Source organism: Phocoena phocoena, chromosome 5 (genome assembly GCF_963924675.1).
Source record: "Phocoena phocoena chromosome 5, mPhoPho1.1, whole genome shotgun sequence".
In the NCBI taxonomy this organism is placed as follows: Eukaryota; Metazoa; Chordata; class Mammalia; order Artiodactyla; family Phocoenidae; genus Phocoena; species Phocoena phocoena.
In genome coordinates, this window is record NC_089223.1 from 63,296,896 (window position 1) to 63,324,855 (window position 27,960).

Here is a 27,960-nt window from a genome sequence, read left to right on the forward strand (position 1 = left end):
TGCTTACACTGCTTGAGAAGTATATGGATGGTTCTTTTTTATTATTTTGTTAAATTGGACCCTTTAGTATAGTTTACAATCTAACAAAATTATCTTAATGCAATAAACTGACTTACCTTCATCAGATCTACATTTCAAACAGGCTTAAAAGGAAACAACGAATGAACTGCAGGTTTCAGAAAGCTTCAGTGATGCAACAGTTTTTAAGTAGTTCTTAAGGTTAGCAGTTTCCAAGCAGTCTTGAAAATGCTATGCTTAAAAACTGAAAAAATGTATACTCCTCAATTTGTTTATATACAGATATCAACATGATGAATTTTCAGTCAAGTTAAAACTGGGTTCTCTCAATCCCATTAGTTTAGTTTTCCCGTTTTGGGGGGAGAGGCAGGGGATAATTTTAGATACTCAGCTTAAAAAATTCTTAGATATACTAACATAAGCCCTCTGTAAAACGCCAACACCCCAGAACACCTTAATCCATACTCACCGCTAGATTATTTTATTTTAAAATGTGCTACAATGAATGGATGTATCCATATTGGCTTTTATAAATGCACACACACACAGACACACACACACACAGACACACATACACAAAGTATATAGGTCATTGGTTAAAGACCTGTCCAAAAGAATAATTACTAGAAAGTTAATGTAGGTGTTTACATTTCATTTGACAATTACAATTTATTTGAACTGAGGTTTCAGTTGCTTAATAATGACTGATAATAACGACTGGCAATTACAATGACTTAGAGAACTATAAATTTCTCTGTGTGCCTTGGGTCAAAATTTTCATTGGCGGATAATTTTCACCAAAATTCTGTGGCTTAGTTAACCTAAAAAATGATTATCCTTCACCACAGAAATTTAATGGAATCCTAAAATCATAAATTTACTAACAATTATTTTTGTAATGGGGTTTATATTCAGAAGGAATAAATATCTGTCACTTACCAAAAGACTGTTCTGAGAGCTCAAAAAGTATAATGCCATAATAAATCATTCATATATGAAGGTCTCTTGTTTAGATGCTACCACAGTTTATGTTAAACAGAAAGGCAGCACCACATTTCTTACTCTTGTAAAGGAGGAAAGCCTTTTAAAAAACTCTTTGAAGAAGTTTCAGTAGATATGTTCAGAGTCAAACACAGCAGCACTTTATTAACAAGGACAGAGCAATATGATCACAAGGAAATACTCGTAAGTCTAAACTGAATGCTATCTTGGGCAGCATAAAAGGAATACTAACAAGTGTAGGCATCCCAGTGTGTCTGTCACACCTGTTCAATGGGAAGGTGACTCGTAAGCAAGGCAAGAACAGAGCGACACTGATACCACACACTGACTACAGTACTTCATTACTTTGAGAAGGGTAGTGAATGGTCATACCCCCAACTAGAAAGAGGAATCATTTGAGACCTATCAATTGGGCCAACAGTTTTGTTAAGCTTTAATACTGCCTACTCCTGAACTCTGGTATTAACCTCCTCTCTATGTAGGAAGTCAATGTTCATGCTCTTGATAGGGGCTGTTTAAATCTTTCTGATTTCTATCAAATCCATCTGACCTCAGAACACTGGGTCTAAGAGTCAACTTCTTGCAACATTGATGTCTTTCCCTTGAGATCTTTAATAGTGCTAAATCAGCATAATGTTATCATAATTTGAAAATGACATGGGGGCACAAAAAAGTCCTAATTTATATACATGTGTATATATGTATATACATACACATACTTTTCATTACTATATATATATATATAGCATCCCATATTCCAGTATCACATGGCAGAGAATTTACAGTCAGAATAATCAAGACATTTAATTTAGTTTTCCTGTGGCCACGCATGTAGTGAACTGAAAAATACCAGTGTATTAATAAGGTCCCTTTTTATTACATGCTATTTCTAAGCAGATATTTAGAATGCTCAGAAGACTCCACTTTCAGTCTCCTAAGGCCTCCTAAGACATAATTTAAAGTGGGACTTGATAGAACAAATATCTTTGCACTCTAGTTGAAACAGAAGTAGTTTCTGTTTATATCCTAGGAAACCTTGGATAACATGCCTTCTTTGTGAAATTGAAAAAAACAGCAGATCAGCATACAAAGAGAAAGGATGCGACAGATATCAAAGTGGGTAAATGCCCAACTATTCTGACTCCTCCTCATCTGTGCAAAGCAAGGTGGTACAAGTAGGCCAAGTCTGACTGGGCAGAGTTTGAGGAAGATGCTTTTCTGTTTGATGAACAAGAAAATAATTTTATGAAAATGTGGGGATGGGAGAGGGAGCAGCTCTGTGCTTCTTGCTGTGTTACCTTTATTATGTTCCCAGTGTCACTGAGACTAGTTTAAAAATAGCCTACAAAAAGAATGTTCTAATCACCAGCCACCTTTTCCACCTTTCTTCTTTTTCTGTTGCTGTTTCTTTTTTGTTGCTGGAGCCCCTGCAGGTTTCTGGTGTCTTGGGGGTATGATATTACTTGTAGATGTAGATGCTGTTGCTGCGCTGCCAGGTCGTGGGGAGGTGGGTGGGCTGCTCACAGTTTTACTGGCATCCCTGAAATCATCAGATCAGGAAAGTGTTGGTCATTCATATATTCAACAAAGGAAAAGGCTATAAAAATGTATGTACATGGATTTCACTTTCCACCTCTCACAATCTCCCACACACATTTTCTTTTTCTTCCTTTCTTTCTTTTTTGGCCGCGCCACATGGCATGCGGGATCTTGGTTCCCCGATCAGGGTTGGCACATGTGATCTTGGTTCCCAGACCAGGGATGGAACCCGTGCCCCCTGCAGTGCCTCCGAGCTCGGAGTCTTAACCACTGGACTGCGCGGAAGTTCCCACACATATTTTCTTTTAAGGTGCGTTCCCCAACTCCCTATCCATTTTTCTTTTGAATAAAATTTTTACTGCATTATAATTTTTAAAAATGTAATTGATGGTACATGTCAATTTTCAGAAAGCTTAGAAAATAAAGAAAAAAAAAACTTTTAACGACCTATAATCCTTCCATGTAGAAATAACTGATTTAGTAACATTTTAAATTCTGCTTTCTAGTCAAATTATTTATTTATATCTGTTTCTCTAGATATTTAGTTAGTTGAATTACTCAGTGTATATAGTTTCCTTTTGAAGGTACTGTAATCCTAACATCTGCAATACAATCCTACAATTCTAGTATTTACAATACAACCAAGCCAGAAACAGCATGTTTTCTTTCCTTTACATAAGCATATTACAAAACATTTATTAAAGATATGTGACTATACTTCTCATACTGTAAACATAATTCAAAAATTCTTAATGATGACCCTGAGTCAATCTCAGAAAGAAGCAACCTATGCCCTGAGGATTGGGAAGCAATGACTTACAATTCAGATGAAGCTCCTACAGTTGCTCCCTGGGTCCCTTTTCCAATCTGATCCTTCTTTTTACCCTTCTTTCTTCCTCGGTAGTAAGAACGTTCACGCATTGGTAGCCATCTTTCTGGATCTGGTGTCACTTTTGGGTCATAATTTTTAGGCAGTTTTCCTGTTTAACAATTAATTGATAAAGAAATGAGAGCTCTGTCCATAATGTTTTCGAGATAGTTTGTTTAAGCACTGTGTCCAAACCTGGGAATAAATAACATTAAAACTGAAATAAACTTATCTGAGAAAGTTTTATTTGTATAATCTAGCAGCGGAAAAAGGACTTATTTCTAAGCATGACACAAAATTCAGAAGGCATAAAAAGATTTCATAGATGTATCTGTATAAAAAAGTTTAAATTTTCATTTGGTAAAAGATAATTTTTAAGAGAAATAACAAAACAAGAAAACATTTGCGTACTATGTAACAGAGTGAATTAATATTCTTAATATAGAATGAGTTCTTGATAATCAGTAGGCAAATCATGTAAAGAAAATGGGCATAGCTGTAATTAGAGTAAGCCAAGAGAAATAAAAGTCATTAACTATGTGAAAAGATGCATGACCTCACTAATTAAAAATAATAAGGATAGGGGAGTTCCCTGGTGGCCTAGTGGTTAGGATTCCAGGCTTTCACTGCCGTGGCCCAGGTTCAATCCTTGGTCAGGGAACTGAGATCCCATAAGCTGTGCAGCGTGGCCCCAAAAAAAACAAAATTAAAGGATAAAAAATTCTATATTAAAAAGTGTAATATGCAGTGTTTGTGAGATAGTGGGCAACTCTCAAACACTATGGCAGAAGTATATACTAGTATAGCCTCTGTAGAGAGCAAATAATTGGCAGTACCAGTCAAAATTTATACTTTTAGAAATTTATCTTGCAGAAACTCCTAAGTCACAAAGCTATATATGTGTAAGAATACTCTCTGTCATATTCTTGAAAACAGCAAATTAACTTAAATGTCTATCAATAAGAGAATGATTAAATATATGATCCTCACACTATAGCAAGCTATAAAACTGAGTTAAAAATGAAATACATCTATATTTAATAATTTGGAAAAATGTCTGCACAATATAGTCTAAAGTAGAAGATTAAAACAAATTATCCTGATTTGTTTATATCAGTTTTGTAAAAATATTAATTGAGCATGTAAATGTGTTTATATATACAAAAAAAGTTAAGTAATTATCTCTGGGAGAATGAATTTGGGGTAGGGAATTTTCCATTCTTTAAGCCATTCTATAATGACAGAAGTCTCTTACCTTTGTTTTTTCTTTTGTTTTTATAATGAACATATCTCTTGTAAATTAAAAAAAATACTCATCTGGAAACCACGAAAACAGAAAAACTGAAACTGGAGGTTACTGATACCTACAGTTATCAGCTATTTCCTTGCAGTATTACTAATAAATAAAACAACATGAAACAAATACTTTAGTTTTTACCAATTTCCAAGTACAGTGATAAAAGTAAAGAACTAGTAAGACTTGTAGGTAAAGACAGTGGAGTGAATGCAACACTGGCTTCTGCACTATCCAAAACTCCACTAAAATAGTAATAAACCCATTAAAAGGAAGAATAGTAGAAAAGATATTTTCAGTAAAATTCTAGAAGCTGGAAAACAGATGGAGGAGTGGTAATAAATTTAGCAGATTTGGGAAACCTGAATCCTTGATTTTGCAGTAAGCAAAATCAAGAAGCAAACTGATTTCTACCACAGATTTCCCAAAGACTCGGGAACAGGTAGGTGGCTCCAGGGATATCCTCTGACTAGTTGAAGCCAAGCATGGTAATTCCACCCTCTCTTGCCATGGATTAAAATAGGTAAGCCAATCAATGCATGGCATTCCTCTGGTTAATGGTTCAGGGCTGGACACTGACCTATATTGGCCCAATCAGGTTAATGGGAAAGACTTGCCAAATGCAGAGGCTCTCTTTACATCCTGCTGGATATAAATAACAAGTATATGGCTCTGTTTCCAACAAACATCTGATTACTCTAGTGGGATTCATTTTTGTGTACAGGAGAACAAAGAGATACAACTACTGGATAAACTAACCCTGATATAACCTTCCTCTACACTGCCAATTTCATAAACAGTAAATTTTATTAAGCCAGTTTCACGGAGTTCTACGGTACTTGTAGCCAAAAGCACTCTAATGTAGAAGAGCTTACTGTGTGCCAGGCACTGTTCTAAGAGCTTTACATGTAGTATCTTATTTAATCCTATGAGGTATATACTATCATATTCCATCTTACAGATGAAAAACTCAGGAAGGTATGTTAACCTGTTCACAGTCACAGTGACAAAGAGCAATGTTACTAGAGCAACAATTTGAATTCAGGCACTCATAAACTTCAGAATTGCGCTCTTTAAAGTTATAAATTTAAGTAAATGTTAGCTATAGTCAAGACAAAACTCAGTTTCAAAGATATGAGAGTTTATGTCTGAAGATTTCTATGTAAGGCCAAACTCAAACTTTTACCTTATAGAAAGAAATCTAAAGATTAAAAAAAAAAGCCTTACCCTTCTTTTTTTTCTTCTTTTTTTTCAAATCTCCCTGTCTACAAAGAGAAGAAAAATCATTATCATCATTGTGATAAAATATTTATAGAGCATTAAGCATGTGCAAAAGAGTGAGCTGGGTACTTTGTCATAAATGTGTTTAAGATTTGGCGTCACCTCACCAAAGCTAATAAACCAGTTGGGATATTAATTCAGGTTAAATTTAATCAAGCTTCAAACACCGTTACTTTTTGGAAGGTGCTTTAGAAAAGAGGGGTGACAACTGTTTTCAGAAAATAGATACCATTTACACTGGCACATATTAAGTCTATGTAAAAAGGTAAGAAATCTGTACAAGCATAAAAATCTATAGTTCTATGCTAAGTTACCTTGTATTTGGCAAAACTAGAAAACAGATAATTTAAACTCTTTCCCGGAAGAACATATAAAGGTATCATACATGCAAAGAATATTTCTGGGAGGATATGCAAGACAAGTAACATTGGTTGTGGCCTTGAGTGGGAAGAGGGCAGACAGGGGTGGGAGGAAGACTGTACGTTTTTAATCTTTCAGGCTTTGAACCCTGTGAGTTTATTGAATTTTTTAAGTAAGTAAAATCTTTATTAAGTACACTGCCAAAAAATAAATAAAGGTATTTAAAGAGCATAAAAAGTCAGGGGAATACTTCAAAATAACTATTAAGTACTCTGACAGCTATACTCTGACAGCTACAGTAGAAAAGAGGAAGACATTAAAAAAATCCCTCTGGACACACTCATGTTGGATATACCTCTACGGGAACTATGAAACAGTGAACTAAAAAGATAAGACAGCAACAATGTCTGCCCAAATTTCATGCTACCAAGTCATTCAATTGTGAAAGTTCTTTTAGGGTACCCCGAAGAATAAGAAATGCAACATACAGCATCTTACTTTAGAGCTTCATCTCTCACTCAGACTATGCAACAGTCTTCTGAATTGTCTCCCTACAAATCATACTACACAGCCATATCTGCAATTTCCTAAGACTCTCTGCCATTTCTTACTTCTTTGCCTTTGCTCACATTTTGCCCATCTCATCCTCGTCTTCCTCCAGAGTCAACACAGTCACCTCTTCCATGAAGCCTCTCCTATCCTCCCTCCCACCGTCCCCAGGAAGGATTGACTATTCCTCTGGTGTACTCCTCTATGCTTGCACAATCACAGCACGTGCAACCTTTATTTCAATTACTGCTTAAGTATATTTCCTTCTGCTAGACTGAAGTTCTTTTCAGGGTAAGGACAATGATTTACTTTCGTCACCAACGTAGTGTTAACTTCAAAAGAAACTACACCTTTTTAGGTATCCAAAAGTCAACATAAAATGAAAGACATTAATAATGCCGAATGAAAATACTGTGCTGAAACTGAGAAGCTTTAAAGTCAATGTACATCTTAATAATTGTCTAATGGAAAAGATAAAGATGATTAAAGGATTAGAAAAGAACTGTATGCTCTTACTAATTACCCAACCCTGTTTTGGAAAAGGAAAAAAAAAATACTGAAAATATTTAAATACACATTGTATGAAAATCTCCTAAGACCTGGCTTGAATTCGTTATTTTGGAGTTCTTGATAAGGCTTGCAATTGGGATCATGATAAAATGAAATTTGGAACAATGCAATATCTCTGAGACTGCAATTTCTTATTCAACTTTTAAAAATCTATTATGAGGATGGTAATACCTTTTTAACAAACACAGAGTTCATAATGAAGTCAATCATATACTGTTGCTGATATATATATATTTTTAATTACGAAAAATCAGGTTTCAAAAGTCATTCAAAAAAAAGAGAAAACTGAAAAATTATGAAAGTCACAAAACTGGGGAAGTGCTATATCTCTTCCATTCTCTATTCATCCTGAGTGAAAAACAGAATCTTAAAACAGTTTATTTAGTAGGCCTCTGCTATTTTTGAGATGACAATGTACGAGAACAAGAAAAGAATTGAAATTTGACTTCTTGTAAGTTATTGAAGCTGGCTAACTTTCCTCCAAATCAGCAAAATAAACCTTATCTGAAATTTGGTCTAGAATTCTAAATGATGTACTAAATGTACATCAATATCTCACAGGTAAATAAAGTAAGACACATCCAGCCTATGGAATACTATGCATAAAAAGAATAAAATATGTCTACGTTGAGAATATGGAAAAATCTCTAAGACTTATTAAATGAAAGAAAATTCAAAGACAGTTAAGTACAATATAATCCCATTTCTATAAAAAAAAATCTAGGGCTTCCCTGGTGGCGCAGTGGTTGAGAGTCCGCCTGCTGATGCAGGGGACACGGGTTTGTGCCCCGGTCTGGGAAGATCCCACATGCCGCGGAGTGGCTGGGCCCGTGAGCCATGGCCGCTGAGCCTGTGCGTCCGGAGCCTGTGCTCCTCAACGGGAGAGGCCACAACAGTGCGAGGCCCGTGTACCAAAAAAAAAAAAAAAAAAAAAAAAAAAAAAATCTAATCTAAGAAAAGTATTTCTACATCAGCTCTGTGTGCAAACACAAAGAAAAAGATCTGGAAGTAAACACACTAAATCAGTATCAGAGGTAAATTGTGGGTGGGGAGGAGGAGGGGAAACAAGGACAAAAAGCTGGGCACAGCACAAGAGAAGAGAAAAGAAACAAAGTGGACTTAAACTTTATTCACATGGAATTTTTACAAGAGTGCATTTTTTATTCCTTATATAACTTAAAATCAGCATTAGTGAATGTTACAATGAAAAACATTACCCTTGCTCCTTTGGTTGACTATCTCCAGCAACTTTTCCACCCTTCTTCCGAATGTACGTAGCACCAGGAGAATTTTCAAGAGCCTCAACATCTACTTTTAGAGACATACTATCTGATGAAGGCAAGTGTTTACTAAGGCTGGGATAGAACAAGAGTTCAGGAACACAATATATATACATATATATGTTTGGATCTATCACTGTATTTTTCAGGCACATTGATCAATAAATTCTCATTTTTGCTTTTACTAGTTAGAGGAGGGGTTTGTTTGTTGAAATTTGTAACAAAAAAGCCCTGGTCAAAACAGGTAAGGGAAGGGATTTATTGCACTACTTGGGAGCTGTCTAGAACAATCAAAAGGATACGCTTTTGCCTTCTCAGGATCTACAAGTGAGTAAGCAGAAATAAGCTGTGCCAGGGTGTGAATATCTTTTGGATTTTGTCTAAAAGAAGAAATAAGAAAGTCACTAAACAGTTTATAAAACTGGAGAAAGTAACATAAACAAGCAAAATAACTCCCTCATATCAAATAAAACTTGGATTTCTGCACCTCCACCTTTCAGAGCTTACTTCCATAGCTGTTCTAGGTCACTAATTGCCTCCTTCTTCCGTCCATATTTGAGTTTGAAGTTTGCAGCTTCTCTTATCAAGGACAAATGAGAAGGAGATTTGGGCTATAGATTCAATAAAGAAAGAAAAAAAGTTTTAAGCTAAGTATCTAGCAAGTCAATGAAGTTATATTATATCTTTAAAATGGACCTATCCATTAGATTTCTCATCTTAAGTTTTACTGAATGCATGAAACAACAAAAAGAAATTCACACACACACACACACACACACACAGAGGGAAAGACAAATTAGTACAAGTGAAGACCAATTTATGAATTTGGTATACAACTCATCTCTATTTAGACTGTCTTGTCTACAACTAGAAATATTGCATAACCAAATCTTAAAGTTACATCACTATCGTTCTCAAACATTAATTTGACACAATACTTCCTAGAACACTGATATCACTTCACTGCTAATAGTGCTAACAGTATTAATGCCCCCTGTGTGTATATATATCTATAAGGTGGATATTGCCTATGCAAAGACCCATACTGGAAAAAACGTTCCAGATGTTCCTATTAGATAGAGATACACAATTATTCTAGGTACTGCTGTTGTACCAAGTACTACCATCCATGGGCTCTCTAGCCACTAAAGATGAGCTGTCTTATACACAAGCACATACAATTAATATTCTTATTTCTTGAGATTACACACACAAACACACATACATACACTCAGGAAGGAGCTTCAGAAAATATAACTGAGCTTTTTTTTTTTTTGTAGCCATTTCTTTCTTCTAATAACATTATCTGGATCTGGTATACATAAAAACTGAGTGACAGTCTAACAGCATTCCATTTTTTAAACAGTGAGTTGAAATATTTCAATTCTTAATTTTGAGTTCACTGCTGCAGCTTTTTATTCTTATGCAACTTATCCTCAAAAAATTTTACTCCATCCTTTTACCTGACGGTTTTGATACCACTGGATAGCTTGTGTGAAGACCTCAATGGCACTGTCAATATCTTCCTCATGGCTGTACATTGTCACTAATGCAGACACCTACCCAGCCAAAGGTATAAATTAGTGAACAGAATTCCTCCTTCTCTCTCAGAATAAACTTTTTGAAAATGAATAAAGTTAAAGAAACAGCAAATAAAGGTTGCTAGACTCTGTGCTAGTACCTAATTCATCATAAAAATTGCTAATGCCTAACTAGAAATACCATGAACAACAATGGTGTTTTCCAAACACAAAGGTGATTATCTGTAAAAAAAAATACCTCCCCTAAAGCTCATTCACAAATGGTTTGCTACCAGTACACAACAAGGTAAATACAGAAGTTGAGAAGAAGCACTTAGAAAATTAGTTTATATGATCACTGAGGTACACACACTAGAGAGGCTAAATTTGCATGTGGCCTCCACTACATGAAGCCAGTGAAAGCTTGCCTAGTGTGCTGGAGGGACAGCAAAGAGGCCCATGTAACTGGAGTGGAGTGACAGGGGGAGGAGCCATAGGCAGATGAGGACAAAAAGGAAACAGAAACAAAAAGCCAGATCATTGAGAAAAATCAATAAAATTAACAAACCTCTGGCTAGACTAATTAGAAAAAAAAGATAATAGGAACAAAATGTCCTACAGATTAAAAGGATAAACAGGGAATATCTGAACAACTTTCATGCCAATAAATCCAACAATCCAGATGAAACATTATTGTTAGCCAGATATTATATTTGATTCTAACATAATCACAGCCCAGTCTTAAAGTATGATTCTTCAAAAGAGAAAACACTACCATAATACTATTATACATTTATTGAGTGCCATTTGTAAACAAGCTGTGTTGGAAAATGAAACAGTCCCTGTACAATAAATGTACATACCACCACTACAGAATGTTTTTACTTCGAAACAGATGTGCTCACAGCTATATTAGTGATCTAGACCTGTGATGCTTGAATAATCAGAGACCTAAAAACTAAATTCATAGGCCATTATTACCAAATTGTTTTAACTCAAAGAAATCACACTGAAGACATGATAAAATAATAGGCTAAGAAATTCCCTATATATGTCTTAGGATATTTAAGGTTGGCTTTCAAGTGGTAATATAAGGCCTAAACAGTTCCTGACACATTTGACTAAATAATAAATCAATGCAAAGCAGAGCATAAAATGTAATTAAATTTACACCAGAAAGCTATTAACTACAACTTCTACATTTTGAATAAAGAAATAAGCAGAAATTAAAGTGAAAACAAAGAAATATCAGACATACCAATGAACTATTAATTCCATTACTTTTTCAGTCTTAAAATATTTTAGTTATAAACTCACCATGCCTGGTTTATGCTTTAACTCCTCTATGCTTCTCAATATCAAACATGCTTTGGAAATATTACCTTAATTGAATAAAAACAAAATCAGCATCACATTGAAGAAAGCATCTCATGGAGGAAAAAAAAGATAAAAAATTTAAGGGTCATATTTTGTAACATCTCTAAACACTCAAGCTTTGGGACCTTGGGAATAATGTATTCTATTTATTCATTTTACAAACAAAGGAAATTAAATCCTAAAGAAACAATATATCTTGCTTATGCCCACAAAGTTAATGGCAGAGCTGCTACCAGAAAAGAAGTCTCCCAGCTCCCAATCCATTGAGCTCTATTTCTCCCTTTTCAGAGTGTAACTTAAAGGTAGGAGTCCTTCCCTAAAGGCCTTGAAATTGTTACTGTAGATATGAGTGCAGTGGATAGTTTCCTACAATGTTAAAGTCTGATTTTCTACTCATTGCAAACCTCAATAACAAACCTTCCAAAGTCTTTAAAGACAAAACAAAACAATAACCATAACAGACTCATTCTCAGTAATATTAGTATGATAAATAATCCTCACAAAAATAAACTGAAAACTGGATGAGAAAAGAAGATACAGAGGAAAGCAAGAAAAAGAAGAAAGAGAGGTGGGAAAAGGAAAAAGAAACAAAGGAGGAAGATAACAAATGTGAGAATAGGGTAGCTATCAGGTCTCAACCTGATTTTCATTACTACCCCACTGAGATGCCTTTTTAGACATTGTTTTTTCCTAATTGCCAACTCCCCTCCCCTCTACCCATGAACTTTTCATTTTAGCCATCACAACATCTAAGATTTTTTTCAATCCTGTGCACCAAACCAATTATCACCCCCACTGAGAATGTATGGTCTACACCAGAGTTGTCTGATGGAACTTTCTGTGATGATGGAAACATCCTCTATCTATGCTGTCCAACTACACACATGTGGCAATGAAACTTCTGAAATGTAGCCAGCACAACTGAGGAACTGAATTTTAAATTTAGTTTAATTTTGGGACTTCCCTAGTGGTCCAATGGTAAGAAATCCACCTTGCAATGCAGGGGACCGGGTTCTATCCCTGGTCAGGGAACTAAGATCCCATATGCCGCAGGGCATCTAAGCCCATGCGCCACAACTACTGAGCCTGCGCACCTCATCTGGAGAGCCTGCGTGCTGGAAACTACAGAGCCCACACCCTTTGGAACCCGCACGCCGCAACTCAGAGCCCACGTGCATTGGAGCCTGTGTGCCACAACTAGAGAAGAGAAAAAACCCTCACACCACAACTAAAGAGAAGCCTGTGTACCACAGCAAAGAGCCTGTGCACTGCAATGAAGGATCCCACATGCTGCAACTAAGACCCAACACAGCCAAAAAATAAATAAATTAATAAAATAAATAATAAATAAATCTTTAAAAAAATAAATTCCATTTAATTTTAATTTAAACTTAGAATAGCTACATATGGATAGTGGCTACCAGACAGGGAAAACACAGCCCTAGATACTCAACACTGATTCAAAATTATAAACAAAAAACTGTCAGTTCTCTGTAAGATTCAAAAGCACAAGTTCGCATTAAACTTCCTTGCCTCTTCTCTACCAAAGATATGGGTTATAGAGTATAAATGAAGAATAAAGGGCTAAGAAATTTTGAAAACTAGGAAGCAAAGTAACTCTTAATTCATGCAAATACTACCAAGTGACAGATATAAGCATTTCTACACATGACGTACACAGGAAATTCAAGTATAGAACAGAGGAATTCTATGCTTCTACAGACTTTCAAAGCATGGATTGAGAAACATTCTAACAAGTTAGGAATTAACCCAAGAAAAGGCCTCCTAACATTACTAAATATGTTGGAGTTCACAAATCTAGCTTCATATTTGAAACAGCATTATGCTTCACTATTATGCAAAAATTTTTAAAAATCACATAGTCCACAACTATTTCAGAATCATTCCAATCATATGTTTCCATTAACAGGATTATTTTAATCATAATGAAATAATCATGAATACCTTGGGAAATTTTCAGCTGTGCCATGGTCAGCTTAATTTCAGCAGCATTTTCTGGATGCTGATCTGCAAATTCCTAGAATTTTTTTAGTTGGGAAAAAAAATCACATTTACACAACTAAGCACACATATTCTAATTACTTATTTCAGCCTCATTAAATTTTTTAAAAATTAATTAATTAATTAATTGATGACTGCATTGGGTCTTTGTTGCTGTGCGCGGGCTCTCTCCAGTTGAGGCGAGCGGGGGCTACTCTTCCCTGCGGTGCACGGGCCTCTCACTGCGGTGGCCTCTCCTGCCGCGGAGCATGGGCTCTAGGCACGTGGGCTCAGCAGTTGTGGCCTGCAGGCTCTAGAGCACAGGCTCAGCAGTTGTGGCACACGGGCTTAGCTGCTCCACAGCATGTGGGATCTTCCCGGACCAGGGCTCAAACCCACGTCCCTGCACTGGCAGGTGGATTCTTAACTGCTGCGCCACCAGGGAAGTCCCCTCATTAAATTTTAAATCCAGTTTTGAAACATTAAACTTCTGGTTTCAGGTCAAAATTTTAAATTTGGAAAAATTTTATTTGACATCCACTTTGCTTAAAATTGTGCTGTGAGGGCTTCCCTGGTGGCGCAATGGTTGAGAGTCTGCCTGCCGATGCAGGGGATATGGGTTCGTGCCCTGGTCTGGGAAGATTCCACATGCTGCGGAGTGGCTGGGCCTGTTAAGCCATGACTGCTGAGCCTGTGCTCTGCAATGGGAGAGACCACAACAGTGAGAGGCCCGCGTACCGCAAAAAAAAAAAAAAAAAAATTGTGCTCTGAAAGAAACTGCAATAATGTCAAGTCTCTAGGAAGTCGCCAGTAGAGAAACAATAATTAAAATTACTACATAGATTTTTCTTTTTCTTTTTTTTTAAAGAAAGATACTCAAAAAAAAAAAAAAAAAAGACGACTCCTTACTGAGGATCCCTGCTTGGCAACTTTGCCCCTCAGGATGGTCCTAATTTTATGCTGTCCAACTTTCCAATGTAGTCTACTCTCAGGAAATTCGAATGTGATTTAATGTTTGGTTTAGCTTAATTAAAAACCAAGTCAGTATCTCTGTAATTGTTTGAGGTTTTGGATTGGGACTTACTAGAAAATACATTATTGAAAAAGGGGCTAAGCATGTTCTGGTATTTTAAGTCTAAAACAAACCGTTAACTAGTGTTACATCAATCTCCAAATGAAAAGCATTCTTCGGAGTTTATAGCAAACATTTACTAATGCAAATTTATATAAAACAAACCTGCGGCCCAAGAATTAACTAAAGTGACACTCTGGCATGTGTATAGTGCTATATTACCTATTAGTTTTCCCATGAAATTTACAAGCTTGTACATTATTCTAATAATGAAAATAAAACAAGGCTACAACTACCTGACATCTCATTAAAAATGCAAGTAACTGTTTTACCTGAAGCAGCTCTATTGCTTTTGTGTGCTGCTTTTCACGGCAGAGCTGGGCAGCTTGGATTAACACAGGAAGGAGACGCTCAGGACTTTGGGACTGTAAACTGGCAGATATTTTGCGACACTGTTCTGCCTAAAAGACAGTATTTCCCCCCCACAAAAATAAGCTAGTTAATTAAATCAAAAATTAAGTGAACGACCAAAAAGAAAAAAAGGATGGGGAGGTGGAAGGAAACCAGTTGAAACAAAATAGTAAGTGAAGAACTACCTAGGGTAAGAGAGGTGGTTTACAGTACACTCAATTTTTTCCTGAAAGAAAAAGATTTCCATTTACTGAATGTAAGCTATGAGTTCTTAAAGCATTTAGGAAAGAATAAGTCCTAAACATTCATTTGGATGCTTAAATTGCAGAATTTTGTTTAAAAAAACCCAGAACACATCAAGTGTCAGCCTTTGCTTCAAAGCAACAAAACGTATAGGTATTTCTTGCTACAGTATTTAGGAACAACTTGACTCAGTTCTAAATAATGAAAATGTTACTGCCTCTCAGTCCCCCACTGAAAACCTCTGCTCTAGAAGAGTACAAAATCATAATTTAATTAGAATTTACACATATTGGAGTTAGAACTGCCCTTCTTATTTATAACTTGATGTGATTATGCACAAACTAAAAAGATGGATCTTACATTTATAATCATGATCAGCATCTTTGATGATTTTTCCTTTAATTCAGAGAAATCAGAAATAAGGTAATGAGAGAATTTTCTCATTTACAGCCGTGAATAGTGTTTTCTTCTTAAAAGTCACCACTGCAGACCTTTACAAAGAATTGGGCAAATTACTTACTTAACAGATAAAATCTATGATACATGACCTTCTGAAGACTACATAAGTCTAAGACAAAATATAAGCAAAAATATAAACAGACTGGACTGATACACCCATTATGCCTCATGTGCCATACTCCAAAAGGTTTAGCCAGGGGAACCAGAGGTCTGTTGCCTACCTGGTTTGTGTACATAGCAAGTAAAGCTTTGTTAAATTCTATAGCTTGCAGTTGTTTCTTGGAAAGCTTAAACTCCACTCCTTCTGCATTGGTTAATTTCACCTTCTTCTTAGAGTCAAAGACATTTTGGTCCTGACAAAGAAAAGTTCATTCAACATTAACAGCAATCTCAGACTTCAACTCTTTTAACACTCCAAGGCCTTATTCCTCTTTCATTTCGTTATTTTATGTAAACACAACAAGAGAGCTTGGAAGATAATACACCTACCTGGATGGGGTGCCTATGCTCCTAAGGTACATATAAATTTGGCTCAGTTTCTTGGTTTGGTTTTATCTTTCTACTATTAATTGCTTTCTTTAGCTTTTTGATGAAAAGTACAAAGGGACTACACAAATCTTACAGTGGAAATTAGGACTACAACGATACCTAAATCTGTAATATCTACAAACTATCTTTAGAATTTAGATGACAAATGAAGAAAGTAACTTATTCCTCTCTGACATATTATCATACATAAGCAAATGGAATGGAATAAGAATGGAAGACAATTAAGTCACACTGCACCCTGAGAAGGACAAAAAGGGCATCTAAGTGTCTACTATGTGCACAGTATTCTAACTTTGTTAAATATTATTTGCAAATATGTGTTACCATTGTGCTTTTTAAACCATGTCTTCTACTAGTTTAAAGACTAAAAGGGGGCAAAGAAGAAATCTAAAATAAATTATGCTTTTTACTGTGAAGCTCCAAACCAATGTGAAATTATTTTAAATGTACAGCAAGAAACTGGCTTTCATATAAATCAATCCTCAAGAAACCATATTTCTAGTTGGTACTCCTATGTCACTATTTTAGTACTTAAACTCACCATGCATGCCACTGCCAGACTTCTCTTAAACTTTACTACCATGACACTTATTAACATTTTTGATTTTTCAAGGTCTCCCACACCTTGGTTATTATTCAATGTAACCTTTTTTTTTTTCTTAACTAGCCAGCATGTATGTATCCTCATATCTTTTGCTCTCTCACTTTCCCTCCAGTCATTTGCTTATGCTGTTGCTTAACCTTCAAACCATATCCCTCCTTCAAGGCTCTACTCAAATTAGCCAACCCAGATTTTCCTTCACCAAATACTGTAGTTACAAGTATACAACAAGAAATTTAAATGTGCACAATTTTTTTCAACACTAGAATTTTTTTATACTATGTAATGATTAAGATGACGTTTCATATTTATTTTTGCATTTCCTATTGCATCCAGCACCATACTGAATAAAAAATTAGAAATAAATGTTAACTGAAGAAAAATTCAGTGTGTAAATACATTTAGATTGAGATATTTAGTACTTCACATACCCTCCTCCCCACAATTATATATCAGATAAAAACAATTTGTCCTCACTGGCATTTCAAATTGTTCATAAACATAGGGAGGTACATCTTGCTGCTAAGAGTCAAATGCCAGCATCAATTTTTGGAAACCTAAACCATGCCAATGCCCTACAACATCCTATATCTATTACCCCCCTAATGCCATTATCCTACATCTGAGAACCCTCTGAATTTCTGCTATAGGGGGAGGGAGATACCACACAGGCCTAAAAGGAGAGTGCACTGGAGTCACAGACTAGAATCTGAATCCAAGTTCTACCTCTTAGTGGCTGTGATCTTATACAAATCACTTAACTCCTTTTAGCTTCAGATTACATTCCTATAAATTGGAGACATGTACTGCCACCTAAAAAGATAATTGTGAGGATGAAATAAGCTGGCACTTGGAAAATCACACAGCCTATCAAAAGAACCTAAATGTTACTTTTCTAATTTTCTATTGACTTGAATTTCAAATCTGAACTTGAAATATCTTCCCATTAGAACAATGTTCCAAAAGGTGGTTAATTTGACTAGTACAGTACTCTTTAGGATTGTTTACATACATGCGTGTAATAGTTTACACAGGGCTTGCGGGCGGCGGGGGGGGCGGGCAGAGAAAGAGAGAGAACCTGCCCATGCCTCCTCTCCCCCAAAATAAAAACCACTGGAAAGAGAAAAACTATATACGGAAAACTCGTATTCAGACTTACTAGATGAAGAAATCAAAGTCCAAACAACTTATTTCTCTAATAAGTATTCTCCATATAATGATAATAATGGGAAATAATATTATAATTATATTAATATTATAATTATATAGAATAATAATTTTAAAAAACAATGGGAAAAGGGTAAGATTTTAAAGTCCAGGGTATGTAACTACAAAATAGTTTTATTATTTGAATATACCTTGCAGAATCATTATGAGAGTTAAATAAAACTCTCCATTGTGATTTTGCTGCAAATGGACTCTGTCATGGAAAAACTTATCCTAGAACAAGGCTGGAGTAATATGCTTCCAGCAAAAAATAGTGTAAGAAAACCTTGGATATTCCATACCTTGTTAATTGTAATGATGTTATTTGCAATCACAGCTAGCAGTGCTACATCTGTTGGTCTGCAAACAAAAAGCACCAGTCAAAAAGGAATAAACCTTTAAAAAGAAAACTCACACCCTATAAAAGACACTTCATTTTAATAACCCACTTACTTTAGTTTTATTATCTGATTGTAAAGTTGCAAAGCCTCCTCTGTATGACCCTGAAGCTGCATAATATAGGCCATCTGCCCGTGGATGATGGCCAGTTCTGCCTGTGGGTCTTCTTCAGCCCCATCCTAAGCAGAAAAAGAAATATTTTTTTTCCTGTGAGTTCTCCAAATTGATCCACATATTAACCAAGTGATCCAAACATTCAGAAGATATATCATCCTAAAGAAGACATACAATTTTCAGGAATTTTCCTGTAAAGTCAGTTTGTTAAAATTTAGGAATAGCTACCAAAAGAGGGAAGCTTAAATGAGAATGGCAAAAAGACAAATTCTGGAAGGACATGGTGACAAGTTCAGGAATACCATTCACTGATCATTTTTATTCTCTAAAAAGTTAAGACTAAAAAAAAAAAAAAATGTGAAAAAGAGCATACAAGTTTAACTTTTTACAATACCCCTAAATTCTGGAAACAATTTTCTCATAAGAAACACATTTTCAAAATGCTTCACTCTTAATTCTAAAATAATTCTAATCCAAAGACTACAAAATTCTAACTAGTAACTATCACTGTACAAAGAACTTCAAAAGCTGAAACTAATTCTGTAATTAAAGTAGCAGCTCTCTTAACTGATACCCCAGATCAATCTGTATTTTCCATTCCTTTGGAGAGGTTGACTGACGCCCACGTAGAGTGAATGCTCAAGGCTAGGAGGCTGCTCTTTTTTGCCATACCAGGCGCTCCTACTCTCACCTGGTAAGCATATGTTGACCAGGTCAGACTTGTTTGTTTCCAATCCCATTATGCCAGTTGTGTTTGATAAAGAAATGATAAAACTTAAGTATTGTAGTAAGACAAGAACTATGCATGAGAAAAGAGACTTGCTTCGATGAAAACTATGTTGAATGCTCAGAAATATTTGACAAACATTGAGTTCCTAAAGAAAATTACTATCTAATTAGGTATGAGCCAGAAAATGCAGAAAAAAAAAAAAAAGGACTCTGTAATGAAACTAATTCACAACTGTCTTTAAAGTATTGTTATACTTAAGAAAAAAACCCTGGAGATCATGACTGTTGGATTATGTATAGTTTATGTAAGGAATATGCATGGAATTCCTATGAATAGGACCTTACTCAAAGACCTGAGCCCTATATCTAAAACAGGAGAATGAATTTATATGAATTTAAAATGAAATGCATAAGGCATATAAAATTTTGTATTGTCATTTCTCACCCTAAGAGAGTCCATCAAATAACTGGTCAAGAGGGTTTCTGTGATTCTTATCTAATGAATCAATATCATTTCAAAAAGTCAGTAAATACTACAAAGAAGGCTCCTACAAATTTATATTAGCAGAAGTGTAAAATCTGGGTTTAACCACAGTGGAATACTTACAGAGTCTTCTGATAATGAACGGCGGCAAAGATCTATAGGAGAAAACGGTTTTAAAATTAACATTGCTGGGTAACTCTCGTTTCTTTCATGTTCCAAAGAACAAGAACTAAATTCTTAGGCAGAAGATTTAAGATAATTTTAATAACAAGCAAATTTGGAATTTATCATTAACATCAAATATATTACATAAATATTATCAATCCTTGATTACTCTAGCTCTTTGGCATTTTCTTTTACTTGTAATCCCTATGTTAAAAAAAATTTTTAAGGGAATTTAACATATATAAATGTAACAAATGTTGATTGCAAAAAATCAATTATAGAGAAGTATAAAAATAAGGACAATAATCCTGTCACCTAAAGATAACCACTGTAGCATTTCAGCTATTTTTTTTTTAATGTAAATGCACAGTTACATTTTTAAATGAAAGTGGGACGGTCTACTATTTTGAAACCTCCCTTCCCCCATTTAATATACTGTGGACATCTTTATGTTATAACACATTTACATCTACATTATTTTTAACATGATTATTGTTAATGACTGCATGGTAATCTATTCTGTGATTATAATAAAGTCTTCTAATAGGACAGAAACTCATGTTCCTAAATTTTTGTTCTTATGAACATCCCTTCAATTAAATTCATATATATATATCTGTATGGATGTTATCTAATTATTCCCTTATTTCCTTAAATTTCTAAAAATGAAATTCTTAGATCAAAGGGTATGAAAATTTCAAAATCTGCTATAGCACCAAACTGCCCACTGCAAAGCCTCTACTACTTTTACATTCATACCTGCAATATATGAGGATGTCCTCCCATACCACTGTCAATACTGGGTATGATCCAGAAATTATCATTATTAAACATATTTTTCTCCTCATGATGCTCTAACCTCTGCCCTTATTTTAAGCATCAATATTTAAGAATAAAACAGACCCTGTTTCACCATTTTTCCTTCCCACCATTCATCGCAGCCCTACAACATCACTTTTATAGCTTCCAAGGGAAATGTATGGAGAAGAAAGTCGAAATGTTTCAGGAGTTGAGACCAGACATAAGTTCTCTAATAATTATTTTCTTTTTCACTTAAGAGCTTCAAAGCATGCAGATATTGTATATGGAAACATACTAAGTGGAGTTAAAATGTGCTTGAATAGTGTTATCAATGCATAAATGGGGCACACCATATTGTTACTATATTTGTATACTTGTTTAATACCAATAATAATGATGATAATAATATTTACCGAATGCTTACTCAGTTAATTTACATTTAACATTCACAGTAAGTTGTTCAAAAACCTACTCCTCAAAACCCAAACTTAAGGTTTGGTGTGGCTGAAAATGGACAAGTAGACTGGCTTAGGAATAACATAGTAACAGAGAAGAGATAAGAGTCAAGAACCCAAGAGAAAGGCTAGATGGATTTTGAGAAATTTCCACTGCATCAATAATTTCCATTTAAAAACTTCCCAAAGTTTTTAACTTTTTAATTTTTGGAAATACTTTGCAAAGTTATATGCACATTACATTTACATATCATTTTAACAAACTTCCAACCTTCAGCTTTTTGCAGGATTTTCATTGCCTGGTTCAGCTGGCCTTGTCCTATCAGCGCACATGCAGCATTGTAGCACAGTTCGTGTGTGCCTTCTTGGAGACCCAAGTTCTCCTGTCACAGAGAATACCAGTCAAACGCTAGACAGGAATATTATGTCATGGCTGTGTAAGTACACAGAGATACTCACTGGAACCACTTTTTCCCAGTTACTTTGAGCTGCAACAACTGCTGAAAGGTTTGTTTTTCTCTCCTCATCATAATCATCTTGAGAGTTTCGGACAAGATCTCTATACACAGCCAGGCATTCATCATAGCGTTCTAATCGGTACAACTGAAGAGATAAATAGCAAGTAAAAAATCAGAGAAGACAAATATTGTGTTACATCCCTAACACCATATAACCCCTTTTTTGGAACCACCATGTAAGAAACCTAACTCAGCATAATGTGGGCAATTAATTGTTTTTCCTTTACAATTTTTCAATTAGTTCTGTATACTACTAATACTTCCCCAAAGTTACTTGCAATGAATCTCTACTATATTGCGTATTTGTAGGCATGATTCAGTTAGAAAAGCCATTGTATTGACCCCCATCTTGAGGTGAAGTAAGTGTCTAAGTGGGTTGTGAAAGAAAACCATTCTGTAGAAATCAACCAATCTGACTTACAATCCCACAAGTTTACTAAGCCCCAGTAAACAGGAACAAAATTAGATGTTAACAAAAGGACTTAACTATTTCCTAGTTCATTATACTGAATCTTCATTTCTCTTTTCCAGAAACCAACTATTGTATAGGGTAGTATCAAGTATACACAACATAATTCTTGCTTATTTCATTCAAGTTGTTCTTAAACAGCGATAAGAACTGCCATTCTGGGTCAATTAGTCTACAGGTATGACAGAGATGGGTGCCCTTCATCAATATCAAAATGCTGGAATCTACCCTAAGCTAACCCAGTTTACATGAAAAGTTCTTTATAGACCTACAATCCATGAACTTGCCCAAATCTTTGTTAAACTCACACTACCTTTTGGGGACAATATATTCAATACATTATTTGCCCTAAACTGACATTTTAAAAAATTTTAAGAGAGTTTTGCTAGTTCTAATATAACATTTCTGTCCTCTTATCATAAATAACCCTATTTTACATTAGGCTTAATTGTATGTCTCAAAATTCTTTTAGAATAAGATATTTCCAGGGATTTCATGAACCATCTGAATTCATCTAAATTCTTATTCATCATGATTTTCTTTATTTTACACTTAGAATAAAATATCAGTTAAAAACTAAAATGACTGTTTCAAAACTGTGTAAGTATATAAGCTTACTGGCCTTCATCTTTCAACTAAAAAGTCCAAATTTCATAGGATAGTTCTTAATTTTCCAATTACCCTTAGGAAGTCATTTGTTCATAGAACACTATACATGCAATTGTTCATATGAAGATCAAGGAGAGGGAATATGTTCAAACCTCAAGCACTGGTTTGGTGGCAAGTTTTATGGAGCATCAGGATGGGCTGGGGTTCCTCATCCCTGCTCCTTGCTAGAGGTAGAATCACGTTCATGCAGGATGACTGTCAAACAGGGATTTTAAAGCAGTAATTACCACTTGTCCATAAAGCTCCTTTAGTTTGTCTGTCTGCTGGTTGGCACTTTCTATTGTCTTCAAGGCATTCTCAATTCTGTTCAGCCTGTACTCACAGTATGCCTTCTCGAAGGAAAGAGAGTTACTGAAAAAGGAAAAACCAATGTCTGATTATTAGCTAACACTGCAGAGCACCCACTGTAAGCCAGACACTGCTCTAAGCACACTTGATACATATTATTTAATCCCCATTAACAACAGATGACAAAGGTTAGCGACTTGTCTAAAATCAGACAGCTCATAAGTGGCAGAAAATATTACATCTATTTCCCTAGGCTCTCTTGCTTTCATGGATATTCTTATTAGAATTACTGGCCTTTGAAACAAATATATAAGAATGAAATCCTGAATTAGCTAAAAACTGTTTCAGATATACAGACAATCTGAACATTGTTTTAAATGGGTTGTTATAGAAGTTTCTTAAATCCATTTAAGAACCTATGATAAGCCATATAATGCTACTCTAACTTGTCAAGAAGCAAATAATTAGCAAAGAAAAAGTAACTAGAAATCTTAAAAGAACACAGCACTTGTAATCAAACAACTGATAAACAGACAACTACAAAAACACTACTTACATACAGACTTAAAAATTCATCTACATTAATGTCACATATGAAACATTGTGAAGTTTCAACCATAATCTGTGAGGAAAAATAAACATCAAGCAAATGGCAACATCCTTTATTCACCTAACAAAAGATTATTTCAAAATTTCCCTCTCTCACAAAATGGCCAAAAATCAAAACATTGAATTTTAGCATAAACATGTTTACTAGTAGAAAGCAGTGTCCCTTTTATTACCCTTTTATTTTTAATAAAGTTTAAAAATTTGTTTTTAATCTGTAATACATGCAGTTGGCCCAAGTAAAAAAAACAAAAAGGTATACATTGAAAGGGTTTTACTCCCACTGTTATTCAAATCTACTCTGTTCCACTCACCTCCTACAAGTAACTATTTTTATTCATTGTTTCTCCATCTATTGTTTGTCTTTGCAAATACAAAAAAATATACATAGAAATTCTTATATCCTCCTTTTCTTATACAAAAGGAAGTATACAATATACTGTTCTGTACCTTATAAACATTAAACAATAAATATGCTGCAACCTTCATTTCAACACACATTTCTTTTGGGGCTTAGGCATAACTGTAAAGAAAAATGAAATTACAGTACCAATTCAGATTATAAGTTCACGTTTCATGAAATGATAAATTAAATAAATAAATGAAAAAGATTAAGAATAATAAAAAACTGCTATAGGGCTTCCCTGGTGGCACAGTGTTTAAGAATCCGCCTGCCAATGCAGGGGACACGGGTTCGAGCCCTGGTCCAGGAAGATCCCACATGCCTCCGAGCAACTAAGGCCTGTGCGCCACAACTACTGAGCCTGCGCTCTAGAGCCCGCGAGCCACAACTACTGAGCTCACGTGCCTAGAGCCTGTGCTCCACAACGAGACAAGCCACCTCAATGAGAAGCCGGTGCACTGCAACGAAGAGTAGCCCCTGCTTGCCGCAACTAGAGAAAGCCCGCACGCAGCAACGAAGACCCAACGCAGCCAAAAATAAATAAATAAAAAGTAGATTGAAAAAAACTGCTATATATTCTAAAGGCTGCTAAAGAATTCTGACACTGAAAGATCTTGGCCTAAAATCATACTCACCTAAACAATTCTCAAAGGGGGCAGGCACAGAGGTCAGGCTAAGACTGCCATACCATCCTAGAGGCCTCGACTAATACATCCCTACCCTATATGTTCTGCCCTCTCTGCTCTTTTTTTTTAAATTAAACTTCTGCTGAGTTGTTCTCTCTATGTCCTCCAAGAAATCTTGCGACTCTTGTTTATGCCCCACATCCCTCCAGTTTCCCTTCTTAGTGGTTCAAAGGGAAGACAGGGGTAAGGAAAAGGTTTCTTAAGGCAGAAAAGAACAAAAGTTACTATTACTCTTTCCAGTTTCAGAAGCACCATTGGCAGGCAAAAGGAAAAAAGGGGAAGGAAAGAAAAAGATCAAAAATCACTGAATAGTGGGGAAAAAAACAAGGAAATGGTTATAGCTATGGTAAACATGCACAAACAACTAATTAAATCACTTACTTGGCAAACACTTTGGTGTGAGTATTGATGACATTCAAGGCTTCCTTGAAACTTCCATTCTGGATAAGGCACACAACTTTACAGTGTAGGGCAGTTACATCATCCTTGTTGATCTGCAGTACTAGACAGCAATTTTAGGAAAGCAATTTTTAAATCCATTCCCTTTCCACATTTGCCATCTCAGAAAGCTACATTTCCAATTTTACTGCAGCAGAAATGATTAGTCAAAACATTTTTTTAAATGACTGATCTTTATTTTTAAGTTAAGAAGTGACAATAAGGAGAGTTAAGTTAGACTTTCCAGTGAGATAGCTTCCCAAGATGCATGTACCAAAAAAGTAAAGTGAGATAAAGAAGCAAGAATGAAGTTGTTTTCTACTGCTTTTTCATCTAGCAATGCATGCTATATCCTACATATTTCATTACTTCACAGGGAAAGAAAAAAGTTCACATAAAACTTGGCAGCAAATGACTTAGGTTTGAGTACAAGCTTGTCACTAAATGCCTTGAGGTCTTGGACAAGTCATTTGATAGCCAAATCTCAACTTTCTGATCTGCAAAACGAGTATGAAAGCATTACCTATTTTACAAGGTTATTAAAAAAATTACATGAGAATATTTTGAAAAAAATCTATAAACTGTAAAGTATACAAACACAATTTGTTTTGCTGGCAATATTTCCAAACACCATTCAAAATTTCCCTTTTCAGGTAATATAACTAAAGAGAAGTGCAAGGAAGGAGTCAGGTGGCCAAATTTCAATGCTAAACAGCTGTTCAGTGTCAAAATGACTAGGATCACTCCCCTTGCTCCTGGGCAACTATTGGAATTCAAATCTCAGTCTAAGAATCGGAGTAATTTCTATCAATTATGAAAATATATATTGGAGAGCTTCCCTGGTGGCGCAGTGGTTGAGAGTCCGCCTGCCGATGCAGGGGACACGGGTTCGTGCCCCGTTCCGGGAAGATCCCACATGCCCCGGAGCGGCTGGGCCCGTGAGCCATGGCCGCTGGGCCTCCGCCTCCGGAGCCTGTGCTCTGCAACGGGAGAGGCCACAACAGTGAGAGGCCCGTGTACCGCAAAAAAAAAAAAAAAGAAAATATATATTGGGGAACTGACAGCCATTGCTGATTAAACAATTCCTGCACAGTACTTACTACATTGCTGATTAATATTGGTTGCAGGCCTAGCAAAGGCCAAAGTTAATTCAAAACAAGTTTAACAATCAAATAATTGTCATTAGTAGCTGTTTTCCTCAATGCCTGAAATCACCAAAAGTGCACTGCGGGCACAATCATTTCTTTTCACATTAACCCAGCAATAGTTTGTTGAAAATTCACACTTGTACGTTACAGACATACCATGTATGTTATTACTTCTTTCAACAGTCAAACCCCGTCCTGGTAATTACATTTCCAAACCTAACAAATACAGGCAACACCTTCAATAAAAAGAATTTAACACGACAGAGAGCATTAAAAAGCACGGCCGTATTACAGTTAGGCAGTAAAGGATAACAGAATATAATGAGTTGAACCTCACACCGAAGACAGTTCACTCAAAATGATCAGTTACTGGGCAAAAAACAGGATTAACATTTGTCTTTGCAACGTCATTGCAAATGTTAGTGCTGTCACACACACATTTTCTGGTCTAAGGACGCTGGAGGGATTCTATCTGTGGGAATGACAGGCCTGACATCCAGATCCAGCCCTTCCCTCTACCCTGAGTCTGTACAGCTTCCACTTGTCAGCGCCAGCTTCCAAATTACGTGTCCCAGGGAGGTTCCTCCTCCCGCTGCGGCCCAAAAGAAAAAGCTCCCTCAGCAATACTGTCTTGATCACTCCGCTATAAGGAAAGCGAAAAGGAGGCAATGTGGAGTATTTGCGAGATAAGGCATGAAATCAACGGAGTAAAATAAGAAAGCAGTTTGGAAGAGACGTCGGGAGCTGCGGTCTCTTTAAATCCTTCCCTCGCTTTCTGCGTTGGGGGGGGGGGGAAAGACGGAAGTACACGTGGCTCTAAGCTACCCAGGACACAGGGCTGGCCGTGGGGAGCTGAGGCACCGCGACCCGCGCCCGCTGGGCGTTCGGGCCCTAGCGGCGGGCGGCTGGGGTCTCCCCTCCCGCTGTCTGCTCGGAGGTGGTCACGCGCCACGGAAGGAGGCTGCATCCTCCCACCTGCCCGGGTCAGCCCCCGCCCCGGCGCCCGCCGGGACACTTACTCTTGTTAACGGTTTTGAGAGCGCGCGTGAAGTCGCCGTTCTGGCCATAACGGTTCACTTCACTCCAGAGCGCAGATACCGAAACCCCCCCACTGCCGCCGCTCGCCATCTTGGAGGAGAGGCGGGGCGCCCTCTTGCCCCGGAAGAGGATCTCGGAGGTGGCTAAGCGGAGAAGGAAGCCGGTGGTTGCTAAGCGTTTCGCAGTCGGAAGCGTCTTTATTACTGAGTTGGCGTCAAAGACCGCAGTCTTCACTCTCGTACCTAGAAATTTGCGAAGATTGAGTCGATACACCTTTCTAGAAGCGGGTCTGGAGGAACGAGGCGTCGGATCCCAGGAAGGGGTTGAAAAGGATTCACCAAACAGATTCG

At 36.3% G+C, this 27,960-nt stretch overlaps 1 protein-coding gene across 2 annotated transcripts; it reads right to left on the reverse strand.

Moving 5' to 3' along the window:
- Nucleotides 1–1,844: 1,844 nt before the first annotated feature.
- On the reverse strand, nt 1,845–27,756 carry SRP72 (signal recognition particle 72). Of its 2 annotated transcripts, XM_065877392.1 has the most exons (19): nt 27,592–27,756; nt 25,368–25,488; nt 23,231–23,354; nt 21,807–21,950; nt 21,619–21,730; nt 20,050–20,081; nt 18,654–18,778; nt 18,503–18,560; nt 16,066–16,197; nt 15,064–15,192; nt 13,624–13,696; nt 11,599–11,663; nt 10,225–10,320; nt 9,269–9,372; nt 9,064–9,141; nt 8,699–8,836; nt 5,949–5,986; nt 3,380–3,539; nt 1,845–2,560 (listed from the first exon to the last, which is right to left on the reverse strand). In XM_065877392.1, exons 1-19 carry the CDS (start codon nt 27,698–27,700, stop codon nt 2,383–2,385), a joined length of 2,016 nt encoding a protein of 671 aa, XP_065733464.1. In that variant the 5' UTR covers nt 27,701–27,756; the 3' UTR covers nt 1,845–2,382. The 2 variants fall into 2 exon arrangements, with proteins under 2 accessions (XP_065733464.1, XP_065733465.1); XM_065877393.1 differs by lacking the exons at nt 18,503–18,560; nt 18,654–18,778 and having other exon boundaries at nt 2,383–2,560; nt 27,592–27,700.
- Nucleotides 27,757–27,960: the final 204 nt, after the last annotated feature.